The sequence below is a fragment of the Anguilla anguilla genome, chromosome 6 (genome assembly GCF_013347855.1).
Source record: "Anguilla anguilla isolate fAngAng1 chromosome 6, fAngAng1.pri, whole genome shotgun sequence".
Classification (NCBI taxonomy): Eukaryota; Metazoa; Chordata; class Actinopteri; order Anguilliformes; family Anguillidae; genus Anguilla; species Anguilla anguilla.
Window position 1 is genome coordinate 28,987,203 of NC_049206.1, and position 20,162 is coordinate 29,007,364.

Sequence of the window (20,162 nt, forward strand, 5' to 3'; positions counted from 1 at the left end):
GTGAGGTAAGTTCCTTTGTGCCTGCCAAGATCCGGTGAGGGTGCAAATAGAAATCTCAGAGCGTTATTGGAAGAGACAATGACCTTCCTCCCCCCCCTCCCCTATGACAGAACTGGCAGAAGGATGGACTATCAAGTAGGTGCTATCGGTTCAATGCGAGAGCATCTTTCCTGTGATAATTTCAGTTTAATTACTGTGCTGAAATATGATCGCAAGTTCTTCGGCACCTCCATTGTGAGTGGAGAACTGGGAAGCCTGTGGAACAGATTGGGACCACCTGGATGGTCTAGCTGTGTCCGCGAGATTAAAGCCATGACAGGTGGTTTTTCGAACTGAGAATGGAAAATAAATGTGGACAAAAGACATTTCGTTATTGATTGAAATGGGGTTCACGTATCCCCTTCTGATGAAAATGATTTTTTTTTTTTTTTACCCATTTCTCGTGTGCCTCAATGGTGATCAGAGAATAAATGAGATTTTTTTTTTCCTTAATGGCCTTTCAGGTTATTATATTGAGTTTTAAAAAAAGCTTGGCATTTGTTCCCAAGACTTGTTTAATTATTATTATCTTCATTGATTGCAATGAAAAAACATGATGAAGAGAAACCAGTACCAAATCATTAGCTTCACATGTTTGAATCTTTGGAGCTAAAAAGATTTAGCTTTAGCAGCCTCCTGTCTGCCATAGAAATGCAAAATGTATAAAATACAGTATGCCTTAGGTGATTATATTGGTGATTATACATTGTCATTTTGTAAAAAAAAATTTTACTCAAAGGTTCCTTTTCTACAGTATGGTTGTTTACACTACTTCAAATTCATTTGAGATGTATATTTCACGGGTACAGAAGATGCACATATGCTACTTTTAACCCATGTAAGCAACTTTTTTCAGTCTCAATTACTTTTATAAATCAAATTTGCTAAAAATAGTTAATGCTGTATTTTTTAAAAAAAATCATAAAACATTGCTATGTATGCTATTGGACCAGCACCTACTGTATATGCTTAACTTCAGTGAGCATATGGAGATGTTAGGGAAAGGATGAAGAGGTATTGCATGTGGTTTTGAGTGCCCATTCATCATTCGAGCATTAGAGATGGGGAACATCACACACCAACTTCAAAGCCTGTTCTGGTGAAAGGAAAATGAAAATGGGAAATAAGATTTCTGCCCGGTGTAACCAATAGTCTTCCACGGGCACAGACGCTGGTTGTCTGAGCACCTGCCCCTTTTGCTCCAAGTGCCCAATATGCCCCTTTGATTTCATTAACAAAAACAATTATATTTGTTTCATTATTGTTGCTGTAATTAATTTTCATTCTTTCATTTTGACAAAATATATTCTGTATGATAACTGGGTGATGGTGTGCCCTTTTCTTCCTTAGTGCACCTTCCCTTAGGACGTCTCTACAGGGTCCCTGGCCTTCCTAAAATGTAAAACCTTTGTTCATTTTTCAGTTTTATAATCTTATTTTAATATTTATGTTTACTTTTAGGCTTTTAGTAGATGTTCTTAAGCAGAGTGACTTCCGTAAGTTCAGTGCTGATGCTAAGTCGTCATGGTCTTAACTGATAGTAACAGTCAATTCATAATCCTATAACATAAAGTTAGATCCTGTAGTAAGTGCAAGAAGGAAATAATGTAGAATAATTATGAAGCAAATGTGTATGGTAATGTAGTTTTAGATAGGTAGGGCTAGTTAACCCATGCATCCATGGTATTTATTTTACATTAGCTTTTTTGTTTATGTAACAAAATAATTATTCTCCCTACTTAAAGGTTTTTTTTAATTTTTTTTAAGGATTTTAAAAAATGAGGATTTCGACCTTCATTTTTCATTTTTATTGCTTTTGATGCGGCTAGTTGCATTTTGCTGTGATGCCAGTGCAATGCCACTCATGCCCAGACAGGGGGCACTGCAGCTGAAGTGAGTCAGTGGGTTTTTTCCACACTGAAAGCAATGCCACAATACAAGAGTGCTTGAGGTTTAGGTTTTCTTAGAAGACAGTGCTTGTGCCAAGCTCATTTACAAACTTTTAAGCTCAAAAATTTTTTTTAACAACTTCCCCATTCTTGCTGTGTGAGATCAAGGTGTTTTATGAAGTTTTGGTGTTGTAATCCTGTTACTAAAGGAACATTAAAGTGCATTGAAACCTGTCCCAGTCTGCAGGATTACAGAATGTCTGTCCTGCTGAGCATTGCTAGCAAAAAATAGCTGTTCGTTCTCTTTATGTTTTATAAGGGAAATCTAATCGTCATTCATTGTTGTCAGTGCTCCATTTGTTGGAATTGGAGAACAACTCTGACCGTTCCATTTGCTTTGATGGAGAGAAACAACAGTTGAGAATTTTCATGTGATTTAACTACACTGAGCAAAGCTATATTTATATTTTGGACATTTAGAAATAGTTAGATATGACTTCACTTGTGCTAATAAAAGGTATGAATGCTAGATAACACAATCATCCAAACCGGCATAGTAGGATTTTATAAAACACTACTTAGTAATGGTTTACTGCATAAGCCACTATTTAACAGGAATGAAAAACTTGAATTACACAGAAACTTTGTTGTTAGACCATTTTATAAATAAGAACCCCGGTTTACATTTTACATTTAAATATTTTATTTTTGGAAACATAAAATTTTATTATTTTAGCAAGCCCCACATCTTGTGATTTGTAATGGCTTAAATGACTCAATAGAGAAAGATTGGTCAGTGCCTGTGTGTACAGTAAGCTGTTTTCATGAGCTTTAATTTGTACTTTCAGAAGAGTTATTTCATATTCTGCTTGGACTGTCAAACTTAAAAAAGGTCCAGGGATATCCCTGTTCTTTTCTTTTTTCTTTTTTCTATGTTTCACATTTTAATAAATCTTGTAATTAGTGCTTAATATTAATTAATGTTCCGGATTGCAGATTTCAAATGAAGCAAGTAGAGTTTTTTTCTTGACAGGTGCAACACATTTCTGTTGCTTAATCAGTGACTTAATACACAGTAAAATTGTACACATACGTACCAGTTACATTTAAAATTATAGCAGTAATCAAAATTCTCCAGCTAAACAAACTCATGTTCCAATTTGTTATTTTATCTCCCTGTCTGTACAACCCTGTTGCATTTATAAGGTCTGTCCATTGCCCTGTGTTCATGTACTAACAGGGAAAACACTGCAAGTGAATCGACACACTTTGCGCTGACAATAAAGCACCCCTCCCCACCCTGAAAATTTAAAACTGTCCACAAGCTGGGTCTCTGGGGGCTAGATTTGAAATTCACAGGAATCTTACTATTGGCTGGGCAATCTGGCGCCAGTGGTTAGACCCAGTAAAAACGGGAGCAGTGTTTTGTGTCTGTGTCAATCAATCTCCGGCACGGAGCAACGCAGCACATTTTTTAATTATTCGACTGATAGCCAATGGTAGATCGTGCTTTCGTACATGCGACATGCACAATGCACAAAAGCATCAATCCAGTGTAATTGCAATATCCTTCATCAATTCCAGAGAGCACAGACCAGCGTGCACTTCCCACTAAAAGACACATATGTCTGTCCTTGCTTCTGGTCATGTAGGAGTTTCATCATATAGTTGAAATATTGCTTCCATGTAAAATTGTTTACTTAGAAAAGGTTCTTTTATTAAAAGCCTGCCATTAGTCAGGAAATCTGACCTTGGCCTTAAAATGGCCTTTTGTTGCAATTTTTCTCATTGATGATGCAGTCCTGAGTGTTTTGTTGTGGGATACAGAGGCTTTTAGCATTGTGTTGCATGGACAATTTCAAATGTCACATCCACAGAGTTTATACTGGAGAGAAAATCTTTGTGAAGCGCACTCAGGATGCAATTTCTGTTTTGATTCTTTTTCTTTACTTAGTATATTTTTGAACAGAAATATATATATATATATATTCTCTTATATATGTATATCTCAGCTTGTATTTAAGGGTGTTTATACATTTGGTTTCACCATGTAGAAATTACAGCCCTTATTATACATAGTCCCCCCATTTTTCATAACGTTGTGTTTCTGATTAGTCAGGTGTGTTTAAATTACTTAAGTGCAGGTGTGAGAGAGCTTTCAGTATCTAGTCTCGATTCTAGGCTTTTGATTGCCTTTGGAGTCTGTTATTAATGTTTGTAAACATAAGGAATAGAGTTGTGCCAGTGAAAATCAGAGAAGCCATTATGAGGTTTTATTTTCTCCCAAGAGAAAAAAAATTGCCTTGAAAGTCAGAAAATCTGCCTAAAAAAGTTTTGGCAACAGGTTTTATGGACAGATGATACAAAGGTAAACCCTAGATTACCAGAGTGACAGAAAGGTGAAATTGTGGAGAAAGGACTACCCTTGACCTTCGGCATATTTCATCTGTTAAGTATGGTGGAGGCAGTGAGATGGCTTGGACTTGTATGGCTGCATCTGGAAACAGTTCAAGGGGCTTTATTGATGATGTAACTTGTGATAGCAACAGGGGTACTATATATAAAATGTGCAGTGGCGCTCACTGTATATGTAATATTCAGACTGGGGTAAAATACATATTTAAAGTATTTTAATTACTTTAAAATACTTACTTAGAAATTATTTGAAATTCAGCACTTACAAATACTGAGTATTTAAATTAAAAAGTGTATTTGAAAATACATTACAGGAAAAAAGAAGAAATACAGTAAAAGGCCACTAATTTAAAAAATATTGCATGGGTACAAATAAACTGGCAAGTAGCTTATCAACAAGTCTGAATTTGCCATCCCCCCATGCAAAGACATGTACGGGCATTTAGGCTACTATGTTAGAGGCAGCACATGGGTTGTTTAAAATTGCCAGCGTAGGCTACCCTTGCCCGTACTATTTGAAGAAGTATTTGGTTTCCCAGGAAAGTATTTATTTAAAGGAATGTATTTTTTAAATACTATTTGAGAATGTATTTGGTTTTTCATGAAAATAATTTAAATAAATCAAATACAAAGTATGTCATGTGTAAATGTATCTGAAAATACTTCAAATATGTATTTCACTACATTTTCAAATACAAATACATATTTGTATTTGACCCAGGTCTGGTAGCATTTCAAGTAACATTTGAAACAGTAAAAGAAAAAAGGTGGTATGAATGTGATGCTTATTTTTATTAAAATAACTTTTGGAAACCCTAATGGAATAAGTCAAACAAATTGTCTTCTGGGGTTATTGAATAAGCTGTACCTTTTGGAATACAATTTCCTGTTTACATTTTTCTGATCAAATGACACTGTGCAAGCTCAGAGGCTAATGAAAAATTCAAATGCAAAGAAGTTGCATTAATAATGAAGATATAATGCATTGGAAATCACAATACATATCATTAATGATTAATTGTGTATGTAAGGCCACACAACAGAAAAGTAAAAAAGAAATAGTGGAATATATTGTGATGCAGCAAGACATCACACTGGCTTGCTTGTTCAGCACTTCGTCCAGTGCCTTACATGTCTTGTGTCATTCCCTGAACTTGGAATCCAATTATGCTGGATTATAGAGGTAAGTTGTCTTTTGTGCAAAGCTCAGTCGAGCCACGGTTACACTGCTTTACACTGTCTGCTTACTACCGGCGAAGAGGAATGGCCCTGCATTTCCGACATGTTCCACCTCTTCAGGAATGGATTTTTTGAGCAAGGTAATTTTCAATCAGTTAGTTTTTCAGCAATGTAGCAGAAGTTGATTTCATTTGCAGTTACCGTTAGTCTCATCAGAGCCACGGTGGCAGAATTACGTGGCATTGAGATTCTGCTTTTGGCACCTTGTAGCATTAGGTTTTAGATACTTAAGGTGTATGTGGTGGGTTCTACCAAACCGAATTGCATTTCTCTCTGATTGGCGGCCAATAATGCAGTTACTGAATGTAAGTATAGGTACTAGAAACACACATCATAAAGAATGGTGCAAAAAGCAGGTGTATTTAATTGTAGTCCATCACCTGGGGTGGGGGTAGGGGGTTATGAGCCTGCAAATTTTTTATCATTGAGGCTCATGGGAAGTGTCTGGAACTAGTTACAATTTGGATCTTTCTAGAACATTCTTCGTTGTACTCGCTGTGAAACTTCATAAGCTGCTTGAAGGGGGCTGAAAAGAAGAGCATCGGGTGATAGTATTTTTGGATTGTGCTCTGAGGGCCACTTGTCCTCACCCTCGTGCTGCACATTATTCTCATTATTCTCACCCACAACCACGAGTGACTTACATACTGTAGCTTACATTTTTAACTGTGTTCTTATTTGTTTGTACACAATTCATTTCACAATATTGGAATAATTCAGGTGAAGTTCTCTGCTTAATTGTATGATGGCGATGCCCCAGGTGGGGAGCCTTCACGTAGACATTATTTGGCTGATTTTCTTATCCAGATGAATCCTGAACTTTGAAGACCATCCCTTACATGTTGGACTTACCCATTACACTACCCTACTGCCCAGTGCTTGTAGGCAACCTTGAGCAATTGGCCACAGGCGAGCACAACCATTTTGCGCATGGATTAGGCCTGCTTGATCTGAGTTCATCTTAATGACCAATTACCATGATTCCATTAGAGTGGGCCAACTGAGGTGCATGAGCTGACAGCTACTACATTGTGTAGGTGGGGGTCATGGCCTTATGATCTTCATGGGCTCTATAATAAGAATCCCATTAGAGGACACAAAACTTGTCCAGACTGCATAGCAACCCACCTGCACAGCATAGGTATATGTATTTATAAGACTAGCCTTTATTGCCTGAATGGCCTATTCTTATCATCGTGTACTCTTATCTTCTTTCACTTTGCTCAGCCTCTTCAGAAACATTTCGAGAATGTTTTCTACATTCGGTAAAAACTATCCACCATTCTATCGAGAAAAGAATAAAATACGAGCAACGCTATACTAGCAGGTGAGCATCTAAAGAAAGCTTCAATATTGTACTCCACACATAAATGCTCAGGATAAATTTGTAGAGAGGAAAAATAACCAATGATGGAGAGTATTACGCACTCTGCCCTATACAGTTTGGAGTTTCAAGTTGTGTGTGTTTCAAGCGAAAAGGACAAATTTGGTAAGAGAATTGGGGCGCACACAACCCTGTAACCCACTCCAAGAGGACTCTTTCAAGTAATATAAAACAAGAGTTGTTGACGCATATTAAAATATGCATGATGTACATATCACGTGATAAGGAAAGTCGGCATGTGATTGGTGGGTTGTTGAGTCAGCATTCTAGGACATTCCAAGTGGGCTGTTGATGCAAACCATGCATGTGCACCCAACCTCCTGTCCCTGTTGTCCTCCATAGTGGTCTTATTTTCAAATGAATGTGATCCTCATTCTTGAATCGCTGTAAATTGTGAGCAAATTGCTGTAAATGTTGAGTTCTATATGTTGTTTCTTATTTTTATCTGTTGAGACACACCAGCACACAATACTGTTTTAAAGTTTATACTGTTTTTTAACAAATGAACTAAATGAACTCCACTCCAGTATTTCCTGTATGTGTACTGCTGTTCATTTCAGCTGCTGGGAGCCACAGATTTAGAAGAATAAGAGGCCCTTGAATCAAGGCGATTGCATGATTTGGCGGCTCTTATAAAGCTATTCTGGAGATTGCGGACAAGATCCGACCCCCTGTGAGGTCCTGGCTGGTTGACCGCACGGCGGCACAGGGGTGGGCGGAGCCAGGTGAGGCAGGATGACATCGCCACTTCTGCGCCCCGCCCTCCTGTTGCTGGCGATTTGGATTGCCTGCCTGGCGGCGGACGAGAATGACACCGATCACCACGGCAACACGCATCGCATCGGCACCGGTGGGTCCGCCAACTGTGGCGAGTATAGCAACCAGGCCACGGCCGATGGGCAGTGCCACCTGGAGGCCACGCTGCCACAGCTGGGCGAGCAGCGCTGTCCGGACATGTTCCGCTGCACAGACGAGGTGTCCTATTGGCTGCACGAAAACGAGGAGAGGAAGCAGCAGATCCTGGCGCTGAAGGAGACCATTTCTGAGCTGCAGGAGGAGCTCAGGAACCACCGTCACCGTGTCAAAGTCCTGGAGCTGCAGGTGAGACAAGGGAGCGCTTGGATATGTGTCTTAATCCCCATCATTTTCTATCTTATTTTGTATCTAGTATTTTAACAGTGATCTTCCCACTCAGGCTTTGTTAATCGTGACACCGTGTGGTGGTATGAATGGGAGGTGATGTATCAAGTACACATATTCAGCAAGAAACTTTAAGTGGCCTGAATGTGGAACTGAAAATGAGTTGGGACACGAAAGATGGGTATTTCACATCCTTAAGACTTGATTTTTTTCCACTCAGCCGAGCTGCGCAATATATTTTTAACCCTGGTCCTGGATGACCAAATGGTATACTCGCCTTACCTGGTTTTTTGGGTCTAAATTGGCCATTTATTTTAAATGGCAACTTTATCAATTTTTTGTATATGAAACCCTTTTAAGTTCTTTCCAACAACCTGCATGCACTTACCCTGGAAGTACTGAGCCCTTTACATCAAATAGATATTTCATTAGATTTTCCAGGAACGATCCATTATTTCATTTTCTCCTCTGCCTCGTATTCCCAAACTGCAGCTTGTGCTTTTTGCATTGCTGAAGAGGAAATGACGAATAAAAATTGTTTTAGTTTATATACTTCTACTACTGTCTTCAAGGGATATACATATACTGTTACATTCATACTACAGGCTTCAAGGACAAAATATAAGAAATTAATATGGGTCAACTCCTTTAAGGCAAACATAACAACCCACAGACCCTCTGGCTCTCCAGGGCCAGGGTTAGCTAGCCCAATCAGGAAGGAAGCCCAACATAAAGGGAGATTTTCTATAAGAAGTCTTCTTATTTATCATTTTACTCAAGGGGTTTATTGTTTGTTTATTTCACCATTTAAAAACCAAAAACCAAGGTAACCGTGACATTGAACAGTAGCAACAATAATGGTATCCAAGACGCAGCGGCAGAGAAGCAGCAGGTCTCTCCTAATGCCTCAGTGACCCTGGGCTATAACAAGATTACCCCTGTAACCTCAACTTCCTCCACGTGGTTTCTTTACCATGCTTGCAAGCAGTAAGGCGCTGTACCATGATTCGAACACCCATTTGCCCTCCCTGGTCACAAAACCTGCAGTTACATTATCCCTCACTTCTATTTTTCTGACTGGTCTCACACGGGTGGCTTGTTTTTTTAAACTAGTGGGAAAATATAGTGTCATTTTCATGTTTTCCCAGAAAGACTCTGCCTGGATATCCACTGTTTTTTATCAGGAGTACTTAAACATCAGTCTTCACTGAACCAATACCAGAGAAGAAGCCTGACAGTTAGCTAGTTGCACGTCAAACAAGCTACATTAATGTTTCTATTGCAGGCCTTCAAGTGTATACAGGATAATAAAATGATAGTAGTCAGTAATGCCTGCCCGGCAGTATTAATACTTCAAGTTATTTTAGATGTAAGCCATTTAGAAGCTATTTGGATTTGAAAAGGTGATGTACGGAAGCCTTGAAAGGCAAGGTGAAAAGATTTTTTGTGGTAAAGGTCGCCCAAAAAAGTTGTACGTACGAGTTATTAACTCATGCACATTTTTTGGCCGACATTTACTGTAAAAACAAATTTCACCTTCCCTTAGAGGGCTTCCATACTAATATATTTTGGCTGGATTAAAAAAAAATTCTCATTAGTTACAGCATAAGTCATGTATGCATTAACGTTTACCAACAGAACTCCATATGTGAAAGTGTATTGTGGTACTCTCTAGGTTTGAGGAACATCTGATGTGTTTTGTTTTATCTGGAATAGAAAATACGGATTAATTTGAATCTTTTCGTCTGGATTGTCCTGAGCTCAGTGTCTTTCTTTAAGACAAAATATTGCTTTGGCAGTCAAGTTTTGTTTGCGCACTTTAAATTTCCAACAACGTTTTGTGGAATGAACTTATATTGCATATATGCATTTTCAAACAGCGTTCTGTATTGAGTATGATTCAAAGCACATTTATAGCACATTTTTGTCCTCAAAACTGAACGTTACACCAGATGGCGTGCACTGCAATAGGCCTGTGTAGCAGCCAATAATGTAATAACTACCGTTAATGTAATAACTGCCAATAACGTAATAATTTTTCCGTTCTTAATGTAATAAAAGCCGATAATATAATAACTGACCAATAATGTAATACATTTTCTCAACCAATAACGTAATAACTTTTTGCATATAATGTAATAAGTTATTACATTATTGGCTGGTTATTACATTATTAGCTGGGTTTTTAAATAAATCATAAAAAATGTAATAACAGGAGCCGATAATGTAATAATATACTTATATCGCTTTAAGTTTTATTTATTGGCTATAAAGTGTCACACTTCTATGACACTTACCCTTGCTTCCTCTTTCAAATAGCTGCTCAAAAACCTGACCACACACACACGCGCACACGCACACACAAACACCTACTCTCTCTCTAGGAATTATGACTATTTATTTGTTTGTGGTGCTTGGTACTCCTTAACTCCTTAACCATTTGAGTACCAAATGAAGTGCGAGCACATATGTTTGCAAACACAGACAATTACTCTTATGTCATATAATATGAAATCTATACCTCTTTGAAGATGCTTTGTCCACGAATACAAAGACCACCATTTCTTTTCATGAAAAATGTCATCTTTAATTAAATGTATTTAAATAACTTTTTCAAGCAAACTGTTTCAACCACACTATTATAGCTATTCAGCACTCTCTCTCTCTATGTATATATACCAAACCTGACTCCTGAAAGGTTACATGAAAATGTATTACCAAATCAGAATCCTTGCCCTATTGACATCCCTGGCTATTTGAATACAGTCATGACAAGCTCAACAAAGAGTCTAAAACCGAAGCAAATGATATCTATAGTTCATTCTTTTTTATTTTTGCCATTTTCTCCAATTTTAGTTGTTATACCAATTCTCTGTGTGTATCACAGTCCTGGTCGATGCGCTATCCTCTGTTGGTCTGGGGAGGGTGTAGACTACCACATGCCTCTGATACATGTAGAGTTGCCAATTGCTTCTTTTCACCTGACAGTGAGGCAGAGGTGGGAGTAAGTCACACTTGTGCAAGTCACAAGCAAGTCTCAAGTCTTAACCTTCAATTCTCAAGCAAGTCCCATGTCACTGTGTTTAGACTCAAGCAAGTCAAGTCGAGTCACCATGAAAGAAGTGCTTAAAACAAGAGAGAAAGGGACACAATGGCAAGCCATTTCATAAGAAAACTGCACCTGTTCGTGAGTTAGTTAGTTTCTACAACTAGGGATGGGCATGGTTCGGATTTTATCAATACCAATACCACTATTGATACTGCTTATCAATACCAATACTTATCAATACTCTTATCGATACTTCCTAATTTGGTGTGCAAAATACATGTTTTTAAAATAATTATCAGTACTACTTTTATATTAGTTTGGGCAAAAAATATTTAATAACGTAGTTCTGTTGATAAAATGAAACATATTATTTTCTGAGACAAAACATGATGCTGGGACCAATGGTATAGATAATGTAAATGTAATGTGTATCAAGAGAATGTTTAGTTCTTTAAAAAAAGGGACGGTAAACCATCCTTTATTATTATGATAAAACTGAAAGATGTGTTACCAAAGTTATCTTTGTAGGTCATGTTATATACTATATTTTACAGTTTAGAATTTTGCATTAAGAGGTTGAAAGTTGAGCACAAGGGATAATAGTGCCAGTTTGGTTGAATAAGTTATTTAAATACACTTGATTAAAGATTATATTTTTCATGGAAAGAAGTGGTGGTCTTTTTTATTTGAGAACACAGCATCTTCAAAGAGGTATAGATTTCATATTATACAACATAAGAGTAATTGTATGTGTTTGCAAACATGCGTGCTCTCACTTAATTTGGTACTCAAATGGCAAAGGAGTATAAGGCAGGGCTGCAGATAAGTCTAACCATCAAGTTACACAAACAATTAATTCCTAGAGAGAGAGAGAGAGTAGGTGTGCGTGTGTGTGTTTTCTCAGAGTTAGGACTAAGATTCAGGGGTCAGGATTGGCCTGGTTTTTGAGCAGCTATTTGAAAGAAGCAACAGTAAGGGTAGGCCTAAGTGTTATGGAAGTCTGACATTTGATAATAAATAAAACTTATACATAGTGATACAAATATAGTATTACGTTATCGGCTCCTATTATTACATTTTTAATGATTTTTATTAACCCAGCTAATAATGTAATAACCAGTCAATAATTTAATAACTTATTACATTATGTGCAAAAAGTTATTACGTTATTGGTTCAGAAATTTTATTACATTATTGGTAAGTTATTACATTATCGGCTTTTATTACATTAAGAACTGAAAAATTATTACGTTATTGGCAGTTATTACATTAATGGTAGTTATTACATTATTGGCTGCTACAGCCTGCCTTTTAAAAAATAGCTTATTTTCAGTAAGTGAGCTATTTAACAGATGTTTCAGTCTTCTGTACCGGGAATTGGTATCCTCCTATCTATGTAAGAAAATACTAAATATACATTACTGACGGCATGAAACATCTACGTAACTCCCTCACTGAAAATAAAAATATGAAAAAATCTAGTTCAAATTTGTGATTCAAGCTCAAATTCATGAAACAAGTTCAAATGAGTTTTTATGCGGGGCAGAATGAAGAGAAGAATGGGCTGAACTCATCTCTGGAGCAGCGCTTCCGGGAGCTGGAGAGACAGCACGCAGAGGCCAGCACGCTGCTGCACTTGCATGCCTCTCTCATCTACGACATGCAGACGCGGATACACAACCTGTCCGTGCTGGTGGAGAAGGTGCGCAAGAACCCTGGCTGCATGATCAACATCATCCGCAGCAGCCCCTTGATGAGCACCCAAGAGGCCCTCCACCCAGGTCGGTTGCCCCGGGAATGCTTCTGGAACATTCCATAACAGAAATCGCCAAAGCAGGGATCTCAAACCCCAGTGGCTATTGCCAGTGATGGTTAGAATTTAAAATACATGTATTTAAAAGACACATTTGCATGTACAGTATGCTCCATAATGTTTGGGACAAAGGACATATTTGTCTTGATTTGGCTCTGTGCTCCACAATTTTAGATTTTCAATCCAACAATTCACATGTGGTTGAATTGCACATTCTCAGCTTTTATTTAAGGAAATTTTTATCCATTCACCATTGAGAAATTACAGCACATTTTATACATTGCCCCCATCCCCCCATTTCTAGGCACTGTAATGTTTTGGACATATTAGTAAATGAAAGTAGTCATGTTTAGCACTTTGTTGCATGTCCTTTGCATGCCATGTCTGCTTGAAATCAGTGACCCACGGACATCACCAAGTGCTGAGTATTTTCTCTGGTGATGCTCTGCCAGGCCTGTACTGCTGCCATCTTTACTTCCTGCTTGTTTTGAGGGCTACTTGCCTTAAGTTTTCTCTTCAGCATATGAAACATATGTTCAATTGGATTGGGTGAATGGCATGACCAATCAAGAATTTTCCAGTTTTTGGCTTTGACAAACTCCTTTGTTGCTTTAGCTGTAAGTTTGGGATCATTTTCTTGTTGTAGGATGAAGCACCATCCAATGAGTTTGGAGGCATTTTCTTGAGCTCAAGCAGATAAGATGCTTCTGTACACTTCAGAATTAATTCTGCTTCTGCTATCAGCAGTTGTATCCTCAATGAAGACAAGTGAGCCAGTACCTGTGGCAGCCATACATGTTCAGACCAAAACACCCCCACCACCACGTTTGACAGATGAGCAGGGCGTGCTTTGGATCACGGGCGGTTCCTTTTAGTCTCCACAGTTTGCTTGACACCACTCTGGTACAAGTCAGTCTTGGTCTCATTTGTCCACAATACCTTTTTTCAGAACTCTGCAGGCTCTTTTGGGTATTTCTTAGAGATCTGTGACCTCACCATTCTGTTTTGGTGGCTATTTACTGTTTTTTATCTTACAGTGCATCATCTGTAGTTCTGTGTGTGAAGTTGTCTCTGGTCAGTAGTCACTGACACATTCATGCCTGCCCCCTGAAGTATGCTTATGATGTGTTGGTCAGGTGTTTGTGGGTCTTTCCTCATTAATTCTTCTGTCATCAACTGTAGAGGTCTTCTTTAGCCTAACTAGTGCTCTTTCTTCTTAAAGATGTTAAAAACAGTTAATTTAGGTAAGCCTGAAATTAGGTCTATGTCTCTATTTTTATTTATTTATTTATTTATTTATTTATTTATTTATTTATTTATTTATTTATTTATTTATTTATTTATTTATTTATTTATTATTTCCCCTTGTCGTAATGGCTTACTTGACTGTTACTGTCACAGATCTTATGTTGCCAAATGCCAATACCAGACTCCAAAGGCAACCAAAAACCTAGAATCAAGACAAAATACTAGAAGGCACTCTTATACCTACACTAAGGAAGCAACTGAACACACTGACTAATCAGAAACACCCATGAAGCCATTTGTAGCAAACATTATGGTGCCCTGAAATGAAGGGATTATGTATAAAAAGTGCTGTAATTTTTACATGCTGAAACCAAAATGGATACAAATGGCCTTTTACAGCTTGGAATCTGCACTTTAACCATATGTGCATTGTTTGGTTACAAATCTACAATTGTGGAGTACAAAGCAGATTCAGGAAGAAAAAAAAAATCTGTCTTTGTCCCAAACATTATTGTGCTCACTGTAATGTATGCATTTCACATGCAAATTGTTTGTTGCGTGAGTCTTTTTCATATGGCGCACGCCTCTTGAGGGAATTATTTCTTTGCATTTGTTAACAAAATTGATTTTTTTGCCTACCCTTGGCCGCAGTATCTTTTGTTCTTGGTGCAGTTCAGTACTCAAGTGCTAATTAGTTTAATGCAAAAATTGGTTAAAGTATCGAAACTCGTTGTTTACAAGGCCTAATTTGGCTGTAATTGAAATGATTACACAGTAATATGGAGCCCTTCAGGATAGGAGTTGGCTGGAATGTAAGCCTGTTGTAAGTCTAGTCATTCCATGGACTTGATATGATTGTTAATTTTGACTATTAAATACATGAGAGATTAGATCCTATGGAGATGATAGTCTAAGCAGAATAGGTTATATCACAATCTACTTTTTACTAAGTAGGCCTACTAGTTTTTCTTCACAAACATGGCTTCAAAAAATTCAGTAATATCCAAATTAACTCACCAAACTGTGAGGATAAGTTACAGTAGCATGTATTAGCAAGTCAAAATTAAGGAATTAAGTGAATGCAGCCCTATGTGTTTTTTGACATCCTATCCCAATATAATGTTTTTCCAAGGAGGTGCGTCTACACACCTTAGTTTGAACAATGTGTTGCCTCTGCTGCCGCTTGATACACACACATTGTTGACACACAGTAACAGAGCATTGTGGGTAATTGTTGTAATGTGACTCTTTACTGATATGTTCTTATGGTATTAAGAAAGTAGGTCAAGGCATACAACATGTTTTAAATGAATCTTCAATAACAAGACTGGCAGCCATTACATCATAGTAGCAGGACGGGTGAGTGCTGAGAGAACGCAGTTAAACATGGAATGGAATGCCCATGCCAGATGCAATGGCGAAACATGACCTGGAATAATGTTCACAACATCACAATGTTTTTTGCAAAATTAAGCAAATTGTACCAAGGCATTCAGTATCTGAATTTAAGAGTGTTCGAATCGCCAGAAAATAATATGAATCACACCACAAGGGGGAGATGGTCCTTTTCAAAATATATATTGTGTGTGTTCGCAGTGTGCTTCTAATAGGCATCTGCCTTGTAGGTTCATACAGTACTTTGTCCTGCCACAAGCTATTCGTAATGTTTCATGCATTAAGCAGAAAGAATTAACAGGAAATGCTTTCAAAACAGTACCCACCATAGATCCTTGCCAATTTAAAATTGTTGTATACACAGTCTACCTGATTCCCAATGGAGACCAACAGAGAGCCAGAGTGCATTGATTCAAACTGGGGTGTGAAACAGTTTTTCCCTTTCATTGCAATGAATGGAACATCATAAAACATTATTTTACAGCAATGGGCGGAAATATCTTTTGGATTTCAGCTCAGAAATAGAAAATACATACACAAAGCAAAACACAGCACAATCACACAGGAATCATGCAAAATAATAGCTCTTCATCTGGTTTTGCTCAGTGCTTTCCTGAGTAGTGGACTAATTGCCTTATGGCTGGTCAGACGTCAGAGTCAGATTTCTGAACAAGCTCATCTCTGACCATACTTGTGCCCTCCAGAGGTCCAGCATGTGAGAAACTGTCCCATCGACTGTGCCTCCATCTATTACAATGGGGTCCGCCGGTCAGGGCTCTACACCGTGGTGCCATCGCTGGGAGCCATGCCTGTAGAAGTCTTCTGCGACATGGAGACTGAAAGTAAGGTTCTGTTACTGCAGGAATCCCAGACTCCAGCTCTGCAGGCCTGTAGCATTTGCTGGTTGTTGTGTGTTCCGGCTCTCAAGTGATCATTTTAAGCCATAGGCTGGTTAAAGAAGTCCAGTTACCTTAATCTCTCTGGTCTGGAGGTGCACTTTAAGGATGTCTCCCTGCCGGTGGTCTCCTAAGTGCTTATGTAACCGCACTGCAGTTTTTTATTACATCACACAATGCGGAGGAACAAAGAGATCTGGCCTTCACGCGTGGCTCTATTTCCTGCCAGACGGTGGTTGGACCGTGATCCAGCGACGGCAGGACGGCACGGTCAACTTCGACCGCAGCTGGAGAGAGTACAAGGACGGCTTTGGGGACCTGCACACCGAGTTCTGGCTGGGCAACGACAACATTCATGAGCTGTCTAGGCAGGGGGACTACAGCCTGCGCATCGACCTGGAGGACTGGACCGGCAAGCACAAGCACGCCCTCTACGAGAGCTTCAGGTTAGAATCCCCGCTGTGCCAGCTAAGACCCACTTATTCTAGTTATGACACTTAATCCTATTGTCTAGTCTGCTTGACTCTAAATCCTACCTGTAGGGCCACAGCCTATGAGTTCATAGTTAAGTGATCTTACATGAAAAGAAAGGAATGAGACCAGACACAAAATACTTCATTCACCCCTGTGGGTATATGTGTTTGTCAATCACTATATCACCTTTAATCTGATGTTTTCTGATCCAGTTCAGTGAGACACTGAATGTGCTCAAAAAATGATGGTAAAGGTTGATGTTCTGAAAACACATCAATAAGAACTTACACGAACACATGGAGGGCCGTTTGTTTAAAAAAACTGAATGAACAATATGGAATACAATCACAGCAACAAAAAAACAAACAAAAAAAATGCAGAATTTTGTTGAATTAACATTGCAGAAAAGTCTTCTTTATCAGGAAATATAGCACTATCTATTGTGTGCATAATTTCGTACTTCTTTTTTGTGCACAATTCTGACTTCTATACCACATGGCATGCCATAGGTGCTGTGGGATTATTTCTGCACTCAAAAAGAGATAATTTGAATTACCATAATGAATTTCTGTTCCTGCATATCTAATGTCCTGTAGATTTTAATTTCAACCCCAATTTGGCACAGCTGATTCCACTAATTAACCGCTCAATGATGAGCCGTTGAATGAGGTGTGCTTTGTTAAGGTTGAAGTAAAAACCAAAAAGACAGTTGATCTGGGCTATAGAATCAGTTTGAGTTTCTTTGGAACAGGCCACTGTAGGAGTGACTGAAAGAACAACCAGCAAGCCAGAAACACATTTTAAGGTCTCTACAGTAAAGAAACAACAGTATCAGCAGGGAGAGAGAGTGTGTTTCCTGTATTCGTCTTTTTTTGACATAGTCGTCAGAAAGTCAATGCTGGGTCAGAATTCAGTGTGAACTTCCTCCTCCCCACATGAAAGAAAGCACACATGGCGGAAATGAAAGAGAACATTCTGCTCCGTTTATCTTTCGCTCCCTTCCACTGTCTGAATTTGTTATATATTTCTTGGGTACTGATCATGCCAATTAATGGTTAATCAAAGGTTATTTTAGGGAAATAGTTGTCACAGTTTGGATTCCTCTGTCAGAATTATTAACCCAATCATTTGTGGGATTTCATATTTCTCATACAGTCACACACATTTCTCATACAGTCACACAGTAAGCTGCAGCTTACAGCTGCAGATTGCAAATGTATGTTTTGTCCTGTCCTGTGACAGTGGCAGTGTTAGTAATGATCCAGCATGGGTGTTCTCAGCTGTTTAAAGGAGAAAAACTGGTTGGAGCAAAAACCATTAGGAACATGCACCCACCTCTGGCCTAACATTTGCTTATGTTCTTGGTGGACACCCACCTGAAGGCATGTCCAGTTTGCTCTTGGCGTGTCTGCTGCACCTGTTTCTCTGATGGTAACCCAGTCTCCCTGTGGGCTCTCTGATTGGGCAGCATCGAGGAGGAGGCCAACCACTACCGTCTCCATGTGAGCGGGTTCAGCGGCACTGTGGAGGACTCCTTCTGCTGGTACCACGACAAGCAGGACTTCAGCACCTCTGACATGGGCAACATCTGTGCCCAGATCTCACATGGCGGATGGTGGTACAACCAGTGCTTCTTTGCCAACCTCAATGGGGTGTACTACAAGGTACATTCTGTGGTACTGAGGCACCTCTTCCAATGTAGCCATATGCTCACATAGTAAGTGGTTCACAAAACATTATGACACATATTCACACCCTTTAAAATTGGTTGTGATATAAGTGTTTCATCTACAAAATTATGTGATTTACTAGGTATCTCAGTCCTAGAGGGCTGTGGTGTCTGTTGCTCAACTCGATGCGGTTGTGCATCAGCACTTACTTACATAATTTGTTTCATTGATTGGCTATAGTGCCCACACACCTTGCTTCCATAGCCTAAACCAGTGGCTGATTGAAAAGAAAGCACAGATGTAAATTTTTTTTTTTGAAAAAGGGAAAAACATTTCTGCTGAATCCTTAGAGGAAAAGGCTGACAGGGTAACAGGGTGACATTTGCACTGTTTGCAAACACAGTGAGTGAAAGCAGATGGGGTATTAACATGTTTTGTGTTAGTAACCCGCCCACCCCCTTTCCCCCTCCAACAGGGTGGTCGTTACTCTCCCAGAGGGCAGAGCCCACTGGGGCCAGATGGCATTGTGTGGTACACCTGGAAGGACTCGGACTATTACTCCCTGAAGAAGGTCAGCATGATGATTCGCCCACGCACTTTCCGCCCTCGCCTATCTCCATGACGACCTATGGGCACAGAATCTTGCCATTTCACTCTTCAGGTAGAAGGGGGTCGATGATGTAAGAGCCGTGGGAGGGGCTTCAGTGTGGCAGGGAAAGGTTGTCATTGAGCAGGTCTGAACTGACACTCCCAATGGTCAGTCAGCCAATCAGCTCATTTTGTGCTCATTTTTACTCCAGAAAAGAAAGCATACATACACACCAGAACGTGTGGGCCAAATGTACTATATACGGCATTGTCAAGGTCTCTCTTTGGTCTCCCGCTCACCATTCAAGTCACTCAACTTTCTGTTATATCAATTTTATCTGTGCAATTTAAAAAGTGGTGGCAAGGAAAATTGTATATTTGTGGTAATGAAAGTGCTATGTGCAATATTTTCTTTTTTTACTGGTCTAAATAGTGATTATGAATGGCAAAGAGCAAGTGGGTTAAAATCAAGAAGTACATCATAAAATATGCATTATGATATTGTAAAATCAAAGCAAGGCCAATCTTTTAAAACAAAATTACATGCTGTAACTGATTTTACATGTGCGTAAAGTATCCACAGAAATTACAGTTGTGATAACATCCATTTGTCCTTTCAGACAAGTATTACACAGATACAATTTTACAGGGATGGAAGGCCACTATGTTTTGTTATTCTGATAGTTTGAGGATCAAGGGTGAGATGGAGAGTGTATTAACACACTTACCTTAGCTACCAGAAGTTAAGCTATGTTCCCAGCTTTCCTTATTCCTATGGTCCAACATCTAGTATAAAGCCTTTCCAGAAGAATGGAGTTTGTTATAGCAGCAAAGTGTGGTAACAATGATGCAACACTGAACATGTGGACTGCTTTTTGGAGTGTTCTGCCATTGTTACATGGAGTTCTCCACATTACCTGGCT

General features: G+C 38.9%; 1 protein-coding gene across 1 annotated transcript; it reads left to right on the forward strand.

The window, feature by feature from the left end:
- The first annotated feature begins 7,563 nt into the window (after positions 1-7,563).
- LOC118229402 (fibroleukin) lies at positions 7,564-19,778 on the forward strand. The gene is made up of 6 exons (XM_035421339.1): positions 7,564-8,067; positions 12,702-12,936; positions 16,316-16,453; positions 16,737-16,953; positions 18,450-18,645; positions 19,127-19,778. Exons 1-6 carry the CDS (start codon positions 7,702-7,704, stop codon positions 19,271-19,273), a joined length of 1,299 nt encoding a protein of 432 aa, XP_035277230.1. The 5' UTR covers positions 7,564-7,701; the 3' UTR covers positions 19,274-19,778.
- The last annotated feature ends 384 nt before the right edge of the window (positions 19,779-20,162 follow it).

Excerpts from the sequence above, each read along its gene's own strand:
- LOC118229402 (XM_035421339.1), top strand. The coding sequence starts at position 7,702 with ATGACATCGCCACTTCTGCGCCCCGCCCTCCTGTTGCTGGCGATTTGG. Across the intron at positions 8,068-12,701 it reads TCAAAGTCCTGGAGCTGCAG|AATGAAGAGAAGAATGGGCT; the intron begins GTGAGACAAGGG and ends TATGCGGGGCAG. Across the intron at positions 16,954-18,449 it reads GCCCTCTACGAGAGCTTCAG|CATCGAGGAGGAGGCCAACC; the intron begins GTTAGAATCCCC and ends CTGATTGGGCAG.